The following is a 14,450-nucleotide window of genomic DNA, read 5'->3' on the forward strand; positions in this document are numbered from 1 at the left end:
AGAGTGTGTGTGTGGGCGGGGGCAGGAATGGTGGTGCCTCTCAGAGCTGGCGGGAGAACTGAGGAGTCCAGGCTCTTCCCCAACCACCAGCCTGCTCTCCCCTCCCCCACGTGGGAGAGAACCCAGGAGTCCTGGTTCCCAGCTCTTTTCTCCCCCCTCTGCTGTAACCACTAGACCCTACTGCCCACAGCCTGGCTTCCAACTCCCCTCCCCCTCACAGACACATTCCCCCACCTACCCAGTCTCCTGTCTGCTTCCACTAAGCAGCCCCCCTACATGGCTCCTTCATCCCCCTCCCCTCCATGTTCCTGCCCCACCTTTCTTAGGGAATAACATGGAGGGGGAAAGGGGTTGCTGGTTCTGATCTGGTCCTGGGGGGCAGGCTGTTCTCCCCCCCGAGGAACAGAGACAATTGGCTTTTTTCATTGATTTATTATTTACAAACAAAAAATCTTTCCTGAGAGAACAGATCACCCATGGGCTCCCTGGTGAGGGGCTGCGGGTTGGGCATGAGGGGCACCAGGGGCTGGGGAGTTGTTGGTTCTTAGCAGTTCGTGCTGCAGACGGGGCCCATCCCCTTTGCTGGGCTTTACCCAGACTCCTCTGCTCCCTCTTGCCTTGGCCATTCTCCCATGAGCCTCTGCTCCATGCTGGTGTTGACTGACCCCGACCCCCTCCCCCGCCCCCGCTAATGCCCCATCTCCAGGTGTGTGCGTGGGGTCCTCTTCTGCTGTCCAACTGCAATCAAGTCTTTGGCGTTGCCCTGGCTCCCCCAAGCAACTTTGGGGCCCTTGGGGTTGGGGGGTGAGGCCCATCCACCCTCCATGAGTCCAGACCCTGAAATATAAATAATATGAAGATTCCCCCATATGAAAAGGGTCAGGGCTTTGGGGGGGTAGGAACTGGACTGGAGGCAGAGATCACAGGGCAAGGATCAAGGAGCTTTTGGTTGGGGGGCAGGCCAGGAGGGGAAGCCCTTGGGTGGGGTCAAGGGTGGAGGTAATGGGGCTCCCAGGTCACAGAGGGCAAAGGTCAAGGCCAGGGCGCATGGTGTCATTGGCTTAGGGGGAACTAGCCAGGGGTCAGAGATTGCAATGGGGCATTGGATGTGGGAGAGCCTCAGTCTGCAGTCACAATTGGGCCTTTGGGATCAGAGGTCTATGTGCAGGGGTCAGATAGGGCCAAGTGGCAGGGGCACAGAGGACCCTGGGGAGAGGGCCAGAGGTCACCCAAGGATCATTGGCACCAGGGGGTCAGAGGTCAATGGTCCTGGGGGTCAGGAGGGGGCCAGGGTGCTGAGCAGGCTGGTGAAGCCCTGCGCCTGCCGGGAGAGCTCGGCTAGGCGCTCCTGGAGCAGGCGGGCGGCAGGGGCTGAGGGGTAGCTCAGTGCCGCCCCCTTGACCGACAGCACAGCCCCCTTGAGGGCCTGGCACAGGGCGCCGGCGGCTGCCCCAACCCGGGCCCGCAGGGAGGCCGAGGCCGCCTGGCGCGCCAGCGTGTCGCCCACGAAGACCAGCTTGTGCGCCGTAACCAGCACGAAGCGCCCATGTGGCACGAAGACGCCCGGCGGCTGGTTGGCCCCGGCGCTGGCCAGCAGGGCCTCCGTGGCTGCCAGGAGGGTGGCGTAGTGCATCCGGCACTGGCCCGCATAGAACTGTAGCAGCTGGGCATCCTCGGGGCTGGGAGGCACCTGGGAAGGGAAGGAAGGTGTCAGTGCTGGAAGGGGTCATTCCTGCCCCAGGCTGGGGAGGGGACAGGGGAAGGACCCAGGAGTCTGGGAGGCGCCCCTTCCCCCTCCAGGAGATGAGACCAAGGAATGCGGGAATCTTGACACCCCCCATTCACCCACCACCCAGGAAGGACCTCACCCTTCTGAAAATGGGACCCAGGCATCCGGGAGAGCTTAACCGCCATCCACCACCAGGGAAAGGGACCCAGGCGTCTGGGAAGGAACCACCCCTACCTCCTCCTCCTCCAGCAAAAGGGAGGTCTCTGGTTGGGGGCTGGGGCTGGTTGCCGCCTCTGGGGGGTCACAGTCTGTAGCCAGGGGCTGGAGCCTGTCTGTCCCCTACAGGGGCAGAAGTTGGATTTGGGCTCAGGGGTCAAAGGTCAGTGATTGTGGGACAGGGTTGACATGAGGGGTCAGGGAAAGAAGTGTCCGTTTGGCATTTGGGGCAGGTTGAGGTTAGAAATCAGGGACGCTGGGGCCACGTTGGTTTGGGGTCAAGGTCAGAGGTCAGTGACCTGTAGTCAGAGGGTTAGGGTGGCATTGGGCTTAGAGGTTATTGGACAGAAAGCTGGGGTGAGGCAGAGGTCACAGATCAGGGACTGGGTAGCTGGGTGCAGGCTGGCATTAGGGTCAGAGGTCAGGGATCAGGTAGCTGGGATTGGGCTGGTATTAGGGAGGAGGTCAGACAGCCAGGCTTGGGTTGACATTAGGACCAGGGTCAGAGGTTAGAGGTCAGGGATCAGGTAACCAGGATCAGGCTGGCATTAGGGAGGGGGTCAGAGGTCATGAATCAGGTAGCTGGGCTTGGCCGGTTTTAGGATCAGAGGTCAGGGACTGGGTAGCCAGGCTCAGGGTGGTGTAAGGGGTCAGGGTGGAATTGGGGGTCAGAGGTCAGGGTTCGGGTAGTCGGGCTCAGGGTGGTGTTGGGAGTCAGAGGTCAGGGTTCAGGTTGGTGTAAGGGGTCAGAGGTCAGGGTTCAGGGTGGTGTTGGGGGTCAGAAGTCAGGGCTCGGATAGCTGGGGTCAGGGTGGTTGGGGGTCAGAGGTCAGGGTTCGGGGAGCTGGGCTCAGGGTGGTGTCAGGGGTCAGGGCTCGGATAGCTGGGGTCAGGGTGGTTGGGGGTCAGAGGTCAGGGTTCGGGGAGCCGGGCTCAGGGTGGTGTCAGGGGTCAGAGGTCAGGGCTCGGATAGCTGGGGTCAGGGTGGTTGGGGGTCAGAGGTCAGGGTTCGGGCCGGCAAAGGGGGTGGTGCTCCCAGCTCACCTTGAGGTGGACGTAGTCGTATTCCTCCGCCAGTCGGATCCCCTCGTATTCGCTGTGCCCATCCCCCGCCCCCTGGTCCGGCCCCCCAGCCAGCCCCCCCAGGCGGGGTGGGGGTGGGGGCAGGGGCCGGTCCTGGATGCTGCCCTTGCGGGGGGCGCCGGGCGAGGGCAGGGCGGGCAGGGGGCGGCGCGAGAGGCTCTCGGCCGAGGGCAGCTGGGGGCGCCCGCCCGCACCCCCTGCCTCGCGCAGGCTCAGCCCCCCCAGGGCCACCTCCGGCGTGGGGGGCGCCGGCAGGTCGTACTCCCCCCCTAGCAGCTCCTCTGGCGACTCGTACAGGTTGAGCAGGGCAGACGCCCGGCGCAGGTTGGAGGGGGTGGCGTAGACAGGGGCTGATTCTTCCTCCCATCCCTCCTCCTCCTCCTCCTGGCCCGGGGGCGGCTTGGCCGGGGGGGGCACATTGTAGGGGTCAGCGTCCAGCTCTGCCGCCTCCTTGGGGAAGGGCGAGGGGGTGTCATAGGTGTCAGAGAGGGGGGCGTCCCACAGGAGGGAGCAGGGGACATCGTAGACCTAGGGGTAGGGGGGAAGAGAAGGTGAATCAAGGCTCAGACACTGGTCCCCCCATCTACCCGCCCCCTTCCCAAGTTCCCCTCCACCCCCCGGCCCCCGTTCTCACCTTGCTGGGGTCCCTGTCTCTCCGGGTGGCACGGGGCACCTTGTAGATATCATCACAGGGGGTTGGGCATGGCCGGGTGGTTGGGGGCACCACATACACCTGGAGGAGGGGCAGAGAGGGGTCAGGGCCTCATCACCTGCGGTCTCAGGCAGAGCTATGGGGGTGGATCCCAGACACCTGGGTCCTCAGGCCAGGCTGTGGCTGATGGGGGTGGGAAGTGGCATGGGGGATCCCCAGGGGAGATTGTGTTGGAGGACCTTGAACGCCTGGGTTCCCTGGTTGGATGAGGGAGCGGGGGCGGCAGTGGGAGATCCCGGACGCCTGGGTTCTCACCTCCTGCTGCTCCTCCTTCTGGCCTGTGCTGCTGCTCCTCTGGCCCCGGGGCAAGTTGTAGAGGGCAGCTGGCGCGCTCTCCTTGTGGGGCGCCGGCAAGAGGTCGGGGGGCCCCGGCTCGGGCAGGAAGCGGACGCGGTTGGCTGGAACGATGCCCTGCTGCCCGTGCAGCGAGCAGAGATGCCAGCCAGCCAGGCCGGGCACCTCAGGCTGCAGCACCAGGATCAAATCCCCCCGGCGGAAGGAGAGCTCCTCCGGGCACTCGGCCACGTTGTCGAACAGCGCTCGGGCCAGCTGAGCCTGGGGGCAGAGGGAGCAGTGAACCCCAGGGCCGGCCAGGAGAGAGGCCGGGGACCCCCAGGGCCGGCCAGGAGAGAGGCCGGGGACCCCCAGGGCCGGCCAGGCCTGGGGGCAGAGGGAGCAGTGAACCCCAGGGCCGGCCAGGAGAGAGGCCGGGGACCCCCAGGGCCGGCCGGGAGAGAGGCCGGGGACCCCCAGGGTGGGTTGGGAGAGAGGCCGGGGACCCCCAGGGCCGGCAAGGCCTGGGGGCAGAGGGACCAGTACTGCCAGTGCTACTCGGTGGCAGACCAGTATCCCCCAGTACAGGGCTCATTCCTCCCAGTCAGGGTGGCAGGGACAAGCCCCTGCCTCCCCAAATTCCCAGCTGGGGTCAGGGTGAAAATAGAGAGGCTGTAACCCCCAATCTACTTACAGACATGGTTCCTCTGGGGAGGGGTCTTGTGTGGGCACAGACAGATGGGGAAAGAGCGGAAGGAGGGAGGGGAGGGAGGTGGGGCGGTAGGAGAAAGCAAAGGGACAGAACTTGGGAAATGTTAAAGAAAGGGAGTGAAATGAACGACAGGCAGAGCCCTGGCTTTCCTCGGAAGTGTAAATTAAAGGATGTTGGAGTTTACAGATTTGTTTAGTTCTTTCTGCTGCAGATGTGCGGGGGAGGGATATGGGGATAGGGAGAGAAAGGGAGAGAGAGAGAATCACAATTTTCTTGCAAACTTTTGTCAAAGTTCATTAAAAAGTGTCCCAGTTCCTTAGAGTTCCCTCACTCTTTTTTCCATGAGCTTTGGAGACCAACCAACCAACCAAACAGGCCCAATATTTTTGGCCTAAGTAGTTTCCAGCCAACTCAGCAAATCCGTTGGGTTTCCCCTTGGATCCGAACCTAACTCTTTTCACAAAGTCCAGCCATGGAAGAGCAGAATCCCAGTCATTTTCCGGAGGCTCGAGGAGTCTTTTCTGCTCTGCAAACAGCTTCTTTGGTCAGCAAAATACATCCAGCGAGCGCAAGCACATGCAGACAGGCCTGGCTGCTTTCATGGTGCGTGGAGCGAGGCACACAAGGGGGTTCAACAAGTTAGGACAGAATCCGATTTTGCAAGAACAGGACTGCGTTGCAACCAGAAAGCAAAGGGCAGGCATTTCCAGAGGGTCCTCCCCAAAGCTCACAGTAGCCAAGAGCGGGGTTTTGCAGCCCTGGCAATCCAGGAAAGCTTGCAAACCTTTGCGTAATCTTGCCAGCGAAAAATCCAGACAATTTTTGCAAAACAATCTTGCAACTGTGTAGAAATCTTCTGACCTTTCCCCCAAATCTAGACCGTTTTTGTGAGCTGAAGGAGCCAGAAATGTGGCCTCATTCCAAACACCAGAATTCTTGCAAACGTCAACACCCGTTTTTGCAAACGTCCCCAAATCAAGATGATTTTTCAGTAAGCTCAAAATTTCCCCCTTTTTTTTTTGCAAGTTCAGATATCCAGGAATGCCATGAAATTTCCCTCAAAATACACCTTTTTTTGCACATTCCAAGATCCAGCAATGCTGCAAAATGTCCCCCAAATCCAGTTTTTTAACAAGTTCAAATCTCCAGAAAAATCACAGACTCCCTGCAAATCTTTTTCCCCACAATGAAAGAAAAAAATAATCTTAACTCTCAAAAAATTCCAGAAACTTCACCAAAACACATCCTTATATCCTGAATCTCCTTCCACAGGAACGGTGCATGTTCACAACTCCAGAAATGTTGCAAACTGTCTGCCCAAAGCTAGAAAAAATAATTATCTTGCGGTGGAAACTGCTGAGAAATTCTGCTAATGAATGCATCCAAAATTCCAGAAGTTAGGCAAACGCAGAAATCCATAATTCTTTTAATCCACAGAAAAAACTGTTCCAACTTTAAAGTGCACAAAAAGTTGCTCTCTCTCACACACAGAGTTAATTTTTTTTGCAACTTCCAAGAAAATTGAGATGCGCCCCCCACAACCTCAACATTCAAACCCAGTCATTTGCTTCGGCATCTCCCCCAATCCCAGAGGTTTGCACCATGCCCCGAATCACGCAGGCACTGAGCCGGCCAGATGGCAAACGACACTGGAACCAAGAGGCACAACATCCAAAAACCAGTTGGCAAAGGTCAAAATCCAGAAAAATATGGTGTGGCCAAAAATAGCCCCCTTCCAGACTAGGCTTTTTTTGCATAAAGAGATAGACAGACAGAGGTGGTGGCTGGGGATAGATAGACAGATAGAGGGGATGGATGGGGATAGATAGACAGAGGCAGTGGACGGGGACAGACAGAGAGGGGTGGACGGGGTTAGACAGACAGAGGGGTGGATGGGGTTAGACAGACAGAGGCAGTGGACGGGGATAGACAGACAGACAGAGGCAGTGGACGGGGATGGATGGAGTGCAAGGGGTTTGAGGGCTGGATAGACAGACAGACAGAGGGGTGGACGGGGTTAGACAGACAGAGGCAGTGGACGGGGATGGATGGAGTGCAAGGGGTTTGAGGGCTGGATAGACAGACAGACAGAGAGGGGTGGACGGGGTTAGACAGACAGAGGCAGTGGACGGGGATGGATGGAGTGCAAGGGGTTTGAGGGCTGGATAGACAGACAGACAGAGAGGGGTGGACGGGGTTAGACAGACAGAGGTAGTGGACGGGGACAGACAGACAGACAGAGAGGGGTGCACGGGGTTAGACAGACAGAGGTAGTGGACGGGGACAGACAGACAGACAGAGAGGGGTGCACGGGGTTAGACAGACAGAGGCAGTGGACGGGGATGGATGGAGTGCAAGGGGTTTGAGGGCTGGATAGACAGACAGACAGAGAGGGGTGGACGGGGTTAGACAGACAGAGGCAGTGGACGGGGACAGACAGACAGACAGAGAGGGGTGCACGGGGTTAGACAGACAGAGGCAGTGGACGGGGATGGATGGAGTGCAAGGGGTTTGAGGGCTGGATAGACAGACAGACAGAGAGGGGTGGACGGGGTTAGACAGACAGAGGCAGTGGACGGGGATGGATGGAGTGCAAGGGGTTTGAGGGCTGGATAGACAGACAGACAGAGAGGGGTGGACGGGGTTAGACAGACAGAGGCAGTGGACGGGGATGGATGGAGTGCAAGGGGTTTGAGGGCTGGAGGAAACAGAGAAGATCTTTTGCTGAACGTGTAGAAGAAAGAAAGAACCAAACTCCTCCCTTTGAGCTCCCAAGAAGTGTGGGACTCAGCAGCCAGCGCCTCCCTTGAGAGTTTGCCTCTTCCCCAACCCCATAATCAGGGGCTTTGCCCAGCAGCTGAAGCCAAGGCCGGGCTCTGGGCTGGGCGCCCGCTGGCCCCCTGGCATGTACTTTGCCTGGGTGGGGCTGCAGCTGGCTCTGAGCTGGGGCAGGGGACGGAAGGGGGGAAGGAGAAGAGGAGAACGGGGAAATGGAGCAGGGAGGAGGAGGAGGAGGAGGAGGAGAGGAAAAGGGGGAATGGAGCAGGGAGAAGGAGGAGGAGAGGAAAAGGGGGAATGGAGCAGGGAGAAGGAGGAGGAGAGGAAAAGGGGGAATGGAGCAGGGAGAAGGAGGCGAGAGGAAGAAAAGGGGGAATGGAGCAGGGAGGAGGAGGAGGAGAGGAAAAGGGGGAATGGAGCAGGGAGAAGGAGGAGGAGAGGAAAAGGGGGAATGGAGCAGGGAGAAGGAGGAGGAGAGGAAAAGGGGGAATGGAGCAGGGAGGAGGAGGAGGAGGAGGAGAGGAAAAGGGGGATGGAGCAGGGAGAAGGAGGAGGAGGAGAGGAAAAGGGGGAATGGAGCAGGGAGGAGGAGGAGGAGGAGAGGAAAAGGGGGAATGGAGCAGGGAGGAGGAGGAGGAGAGGAAAAGGGGGAATGGAGCAGGGAGAAGGAGGAGGAGAGGAAAAGGGGGAATGGAGCAGGGAGAAGGAGGAGGAGAGGAAAAGGGGGAATGGAGCAGGGAGGAGGAGGAGGAGAGGAAAAGGGGGATGGAGCAGGGAGAAGGAGGAGGAGAGGAAAAGGGGGAATGGAGCAGGGAGGAGGAGGAGGAGGAGAGGAAAAGGGGGATGGAGCAGGGAGGAGGAGGAGAGGAAAAGGGGGATGGAGCAGGGAGGAGGAGGAGAGGAAAAGGGGGAATGGAGCAGGGAGGAGGAGAGGAAAAGGGGGATGGAGCAGGGAGGAGGAGGAGGAGAGGAAAAGGGGGAATGGAGCAAGGAGGAGGAGAGGAAAAGGGGGAATGGAGCAGGGAGAAGGAGGAGGAGAGGAAAAGGGGGAATGGAGCAGGGAGGAGGAGGAGGAGGAGAGGAAAAGGGGGAATGGAGCAGGGAGAAGGAGGAGGAGAGGAAAAGGGGGAATGGAGCAGGGAGGAGGAGGAGGAGGAGAGGAAAAGGGGGAATGGAGCAGGGAGGAGGAGGAGGAGGAGAGGAAAAGGGGGATGGAGCAGGGAGGAGGAGGAGGAGGAGAGGAAAAGGGGGAATGGAGCAGGGAGGAGAAGGAGGAGGAGAGGAAAAGGGGGAATGGAGCAGGGAGAAGGAGGAGGAGGAGAGGAAAAGGGGGAATGGAGCAGGGAGGAGGAGTAGAGGAAAAGGGGGAATGGAGCAGGGAGAAGGAGGAGGAGAGGAAAAGGGGGAATGGAGCAGGGAGGAGGAGGAGGAGAGGAAAAGGGGGAATGGAGCAAGGAGGAGGAGGAGGAGAGGAAAAGGGGGATGGAGCAGGGAGGAGGAGGAGGAGAGGAAAAGGGGGAATGGAGCAAGGAGAAGGAGGAGGAGAGGAAAAGGGGGAATGGAGCAGGGAGGAGGAGGAGGAGAGGAAAAGGGGGAATGGAGCAGGGAGGAGGAGGAGGAGAGGAAAAGGGGGAATGGAGCAGGGAGGAGGAGGAGGAGAGGAAAAGGGGGAATGGAGCAAGGAGGAGGAGGAGGAGAGGAAAAGGGGGATGGAGCAGGGAGAAGGAGGAGGAGGAGGAGAGGAAAAGGGGGAATGGAGCAGGCTGAGCGGAGGGATAAAAGAACAGAGGGAAACAGGCGCCCCAGCAAGAGGCTCAGCGGCTGCTCTCGGTCGTTGCCTCCTTCCCCGTGCAGAGCCCGGCGCGGCCCCCTCACTCGCCCGCCCCCGCCGGCCGAAAACTTTCTCGGGCCGCCTGGGTCCTGCTGCGCCCCGGCCGGGCCAGCCCGTCGCGCTAGTTCTCCCGCAGCTCTGCGCTCGCTCGCTCCCCCGGGCGGCCTGCGGCAGCGGGCGGGGATCGGCCTCCTCCTCCCCCCCGGCTCCCTCCCGCCCCCGCTGGGGTCCGCCCCGCTCGTCCTTGCTCTGCCCCGGGTGCCTCCCACGCCAGCTCCGGCCTGCTGGGAGCCGAGCCCCGCCCCGGGCCTGGCCGGGCGCAGAGGCAGAGGAGAAAAGGAGCCGGGGGTTGAATTACAACCGATCCGCCACCCCCTCCAGCCCCACTGCCCTCCCGGGGCCCAGCGGCTCCGCCCCCAGCACCCCCCACCCCCGCCAGGGCGGGGACAGGAAAGAGAACCCAGGAGTCCGGGCCCCCAGTCCCTCCTGCTCTAACCATTAGCCCCCACTCCCTTCCCAGAGCCGGGAGAGAACCTAGGAGTCCTGGCTCCGTGTCTACCCTCCAAGCCACAAACTGAACTGCAGGGAGCAGGCTGAGTTAGCCCCAGGGGGTGGGCGAGGGGCTTGAGCCCCACAACTGAGAGGCTGGAGGGGCTATTAACATGGAGCCAGCCTCGCCCTGCCCCTCTGCCTGGGGGGAGAAGGGGGACAGGCCTCATCCTTAGCAACCCCTATACAGGCAGCCCCCACAGCCTGCCCCATGGAATCTCAGGCACGCAGGGACCTGTGAATGAACCCAGGAGTCCTGGCTCCCAGCCCCCACCCCACCCTGGTCTAGCCACTAGACCCCCACTCCCAGCCAGGGCTGGACATTAACCAGACCTTTATCTCTGGGCCTGAGTGGGGCGGGATTCCCAACGGGGGGCGGGTACCTTACTGCCTCACCCCCACCCATTCTGGGAGCCCTGATTCTCCTGCCCTTAGCCTGGCCAGTGCCCCTCACTCCCGACCTGCAGCCCCCTGCCCCCCCCGCACCCCGCCAGTGCCCCTCACTCCCGACCTGCAGCCCCTGGAGCCCAGCCCTGCCCCACAGCCCTGCCGGTGCCCCTCACTGCTGACCTGCAGCCCCCTGCCCCCCCCGCACCCCGCCAGTGCCCCTCACTCCCGACCCGCAGCCCCCTGCCCCCCCCCGCACCCCGCCAGTGCCCCTCACTCCCGACCTGCAGCCCCTGGAGCCCAGCCCTCCTCCCCACAGCCCTGCTGGTGCCCCTCACTCCCGACCTGCAGCCCCTGCTAGCCCAGCCCTGCCCCACAGCCCTGCCGGTGCCCCTCACTCCCGACCTGCAGCCCCCTGCCCCCCCCGCACCCCGCCAGTGCCCCTCACTCCCGACCCGCAGCCCCCTGCCCCCCCCCGCACCCTGCCAGTGCCCCTCACTCCCGACCCGCAGCCCCTGCCAGCCCAGTCCTGCCCCCCACAGCCCTGCCAGTGCCCCTCACTCCCGACCTGCAGCCCCCTGCCCCCTTGATCCTGCTGGTGCCCCTCACTCCTGACCTGCAGCCCCCTGCCCCCTTGATCCTGCTGGTGCCCCTTACTCCCGACCCACAGCCCCCTGCCCGCCAGCTGTACCACCCGCACCCTGCCAGTGCCCCTCGCTCCTGACCCATAGCCCGTGCCCTCCCCATCCTGCCAGTGCCCCTCATTCCCTACCCGCAGCCCCCTGCCAGCCCAGCCCTGCCCCCCACAGCCCTGCCGGTGCCCCTGACTCCCTACCCGCAGCCCCCTGCTAGCCCAGCCCTGCTGGTGCCCCTCACTCCCGACCCGGAGCCCCTGCCAGCCCAGCCCTGCCGGTGCCCCTCACTCCCGACCCGGAGCCCCTGCCAGCCCAGCCCTGCCCCCCCCACAGCCCCTGCCAGTTGGCCCTGGGTTGTTGGTGTTGCCATGGGCACTGGTGTTTTGTGGTTTGGATCGGAGCCGACCGGGCAGGGTGACTCCCCGGCATCCCATGCAAATCCGCCTGCCCACGGAAACCAGCTCCCAAACAATCCCTGTGTTCCCCAGAGACCGGACCCCACCCCCGCCCCCGTGCGGCCAGCGCCCCCCCAACTGTGGGCTGCCCTCAGGGGGCTGGCGGTCCCGGGGTGTCCGAGGGGTCCCAGAGAGGGGCTCAGGGGGAAGAGGTCACGGGAGGTTGGGGGCCTGGGAGACTTGAGGAGGGGGCTGGGGATCTCTGGGGTGGAATATACCAGGGGAAGCCCTGAATTAAAGCCCCTACACGGCATGTCACTGCAGGGGCAGCTGGGAGCCAGGACTCCTGGGTTCTCTGCCCAGCGCTGGGAGGGGAGTGGGGGCTAGTGGTTAGAGCAGGGGGGCTGGGAGCCAGGACTCCTGGGCTTTCCCCAGTGCTGAGAGGGGAGTGGGGGCTGGTGGTGAGAGCGAGGGACCTGGGAGCCAGGACTCCTGGGTTCTCTGCCCAGCGCTGGGAGGGGAGTGGGGGCTAGTGGTTAGAGCAGGGGGGCTGGGAGCCAGGACTCCTGGGCTCTCTCCCCAGCTCTGGGAGGGGAGTGGGGGCTGGTGGTCAGAGCGGGGGGGGGGGGCTGGGAGCCCGGACTCCTGGGTTCTCTCCCAGCTCTGAGAGGTGAGTGGGGGCTAGTAGTTAGAGCAGGGGTGGGGCTGGGAGCCAGGACTCCTGGGCTCTCCCGAGCTCTGGGAGGGGAGTGGGGGCTGGTGGTCAGAGCGGGGGGGGTGGGAACCAGGACTCCTGGGTTCTCTCCCAGCTCTGGGAGGGGAGTGGGGGCTAGTGGTCAGAGCAGGGGGGGGTGGGAGCCAGGACTCCTGGGTTCTCTCCCAGCTCTGGGAGGGGAGTGGGGGCTAGTGGTCAGAGCAGGGGGGGTGGGAACCAGGACTCCTGGGTTCTCTCCCAGCTCTGGGAGGGGAGTGGGAGCTAGTGGTTAGAGCTGGGAGCTGGACTCCTGGGTTCCCTCCCAGCTGTAGCTGAGGTTTGTTCATCTGAATCTCACTGTAGTGACACTTCCGCCCCCACAAGCATTAAACATCGTGACTGATTTCTGCCACAACCCAGTCAGACTCTTCCCTCCCCTGTCCCTGGAGCTCGGCCCTGAGTCCCTTGGCCAAGCTACACTGACTCCAGCAGCTGGAGATTGAAGACAGGGGCAGCTAGTTCCAGGCTCCGCAGCTGGGCAACCCCCAGTGACGGTGATGGTGGTGCCCCTCACTCCCGACCCCCAGCCCCCGCTAGCCCTGCCCCCCCCAGCCCTGCTGGTGCCCCTCACTCCTGACCCGCAGCCCCCTGCCAGCCCAGCCCCCGCCAGCCCTGCCTGTGCCCCTCACTCTCAACCCGCAGCCCCCTGCTAGCCCAGCCCTGCCCCCCCCAGCCCTGCTGGTGCCCCTCACTCCCGACCAGCAGACCGCTGCCAGCCCAGCCCCCCCAGCCCTGCTGGTGCCCCTCACTCCCGACCCGCAACCCCTTGACAGCCCAGCCCCACCCAGCCCTGTCGGTGCCCCTCACTCCCGACCCGCAGCCCCTGCTAGCCCAGCCCTGTCCCTCACAGCTCTGCCAGTGCCCCTCACTCCCAACCTGTAGGCCCTGCCAGCCCTGCCCTGCCGGTGCCCCTCACTCCCGACCTGCAGCCCCCTGCCAGCCCAGCCCCCCCGCCAGCCCTGCTGGTGCCCCTCACTCCTGACCTGCAGTCCCCTGCCAGCCCAGCCCCCGCCCCCCACCCCCAGTGCTTCCCATTCCCGAGCCCGGCTTGGGGTGCTGTGGGATTGTGAGGGCTGGAAATTACCCTGCTCCGAAGGGAGCATCAGGAAAAAAAATTTGCATGGTGTGAGCAATGGAAAGTTGCCGGCTATAAAACTGGGACTCACCGCACGGGTAGCTCCCAGGCGCTGGAGCGGAGCGGGCATGGCTGAGACGCTGCTGGTAAGCGCCGGACACCTGGGTTCCATCCCCAGCTCTGGGAGGGGAGTGGGGTCTAGGGGTCAGAGCGGGGAGCGGCTCTGAGCCAGGACGCCTGGTTTCTACCTAGGCCTTGTCCTCCAGCCAGGCCCTCCGGCACCATGGCCCAGGCTGGAGCACGGCCCCCAAGGGCCCTCCCCGGGTTGGGGGGCTGGGCCCCGCCCAGGACAAGCCCGGCTCAGGGTGTGCGGGTGACAACGGCTCAGCAAGTGGCAGGGAGTTCCGCTGGCTCACGCTGCGCATGGCCTGGGGGCTGGTACCATTGCTGGCTGGCTGCTGGGGGCCCCCGCCGGGAGGGCTGGGGACCCGTCCCCACGGATCCCTTCCCTTCCTCCCTCCCTCCATCCCTCAGTCCCTCCATCCATCCCTCCATCCATCCTCACATACCCCTTCCCTTCCTCCCTCCCTCCGTCCATCCATCCATCCCTCTGTCCCTCCCTCCATCCATCCGTCCATCCTCACACACCCCTTCCCTTCCTCCCTCCCTCCGTCCATCCATCCATCCCTCTGTCCCTCCCTCCATCCCTCCGTCCATCCTCACATACCCCTTCCCTCCTTCTCTCCCTCCATCCATCCCTCCATCCTCACACACCCCTTCTCTCCTTCCATCCATCCCTCCATCCCTCTGTCCATCCATCCCTCTGTCCCTCCATCCATCGCTCCCTTCCTCACTCTGTCCATCCCTCCATCCCTCCGTCCATCCTCACATACCCCTTCCCTCCGTCCCTCCCTCCATCCATGACTCCATCCTCACGCACCCCTTCCCTCCTTCCATCCATCCGTCCACCCATTCCTCCCTCCGTCCCTCCCTTCCTCGCTCTGTCCATCCCTCTGTCCTCACGTATCCCTTCCCTCCATTGCTCTGTGCTCCCTCCATCCATCCCCATGTCCCTCTGCCATCCCTCTGTCCCTTATCCCTCCGTCCATCCATCTGTCCCTCCGTCCGTCCGTCCATCCCTCCCTCCTTCCATCCCTCTGTCCCTCATCCCTCCGTCCATCCATCTGTCCCTCCCTCCGTCCGTCCGTCCCTCCCTCCTTCCATCCCTCTGTCCCTCATCCCTCCGTCCATCCATCTGTCCCTCCCTCCGTCCGTCCGTCCCTCCCTCCTTCCATCCCTCTGTCCCTTATCCCTCCGTCCA

General features: G+C 62.7%; 1 protein-coding gene and 2 long non-coding RNA genes across 9 annotated transcripts; 2 read left to right on the plus strand and 1 right to left on the minus strand.

Annotated features, from left to right (window-relative positions):
• Positions 1–412: 412 nt before the first annotated feature.
• On the minus strand, positions 413–6,580 carry EFS (embryonal Fyn-associated substrate). Of its 2 annotated transcripts, XM_050919064.1 has the most exons (6): positions 4,708–6,580; positions 3,996–4,295; positions 3,663–3,761; positions 2,990–3,556; positions 1,964–2,068; positions 413–1,690 (listed from the first exon to the last, which is right to left on the minus strand). In XM_050919064.1, exons 1-6 carry the CDS (start codon positions 4,711–4,713, stop codon positions 1,277–1,279), a joined length of 1,491 nt encoding a protein of 496 aa, XP_050775021.1. In that variant the 5' UTR covers positions 4,714–6,580; the 3' UTR covers positions 413–1,276. The 2 variants fall into 2 exon arrangements, with proteins under 2 accessions (XP_050775021.1, XP_050775022.1); XM_050919065.1 differs by lacking the exon at positions 1,964–2,068.
• LOC127031983 (uncharacterized) lies at positions 2,068–3,044 on the plus strand. Its single transcript, XR_007768683.1, has 3 exons — positions 2,068–2,631; positions 2,678–2,729; positions 2,947–3,044. It is a non-coding gene; the product is annotated as an uncharacterized LOC127031983 (long non-coding RNA).
• A 35-nt stretch (positions 6,581–6,615) lies between the features above and the next one.
• On the plus strand, positions 6,616–7,815 carry LOC127031982 (uncharacterized). Of its 6 annotated transcripts, none has more exons than XR_007768679.1 (4): positions 6,616–6,741; positions 6,795–6,912; positions 7,000–7,030; positions 7,117–7,815. It is a non-coding gene; the product is annotated as an uncharacterized LOC127031982 (long non-coding RNA). The 6 variants fall into 6 exon arrangements; XR_007768680.1 differs by lacking the exon at positions 7,000–7,030 and having other exon boundaries at positions 7,117–7,269; positions 7,356–7,815; XR_007768682.1 differs by lacking the exon at positions 7,000–7,030 and having other exon boundaries at positions 7,117–7,269; positions 7,388–7,815.
• The last annotated feature ends 6,635 nt before the right edge of the window (positions 7,816–14,450 follow it).

Source organism: Gopherus flavomarginatus, chromosome 11, assembly GCF_025201925.1.
Source record: "Gopherus flavomarginatus isolate rGopFla2 chromosome 11, rGopFla2.mat.asm, whole genome shotgun sequence".
Classification (NCBI taxonomy): Eukaryota; Metazoa; Chordata; order Testudines; family Testudinidae; genus Gopherus; species Gopherus flavomarginatus.

Bases quoted from the DNA above. Each gene is read 5' to 3' on its own strand.
- EFS (XM_050919064.1), bottom strand. The intron at 3,762-3,995 runs GTGAGAACCCAG...CCCCTCCTCCAG, and splicing joins AGAAGGAGGAGCAGCAGGAG to GTGTATGTGGTGCCCCCAAC. The intron at 3,557-3,662 runs GTGAGAACGGGG...CCCTACCCCTAG, and splicing joins GAGACAGGGACCCCAGCAAG to GTCTACGATGTCCCCTGCTC.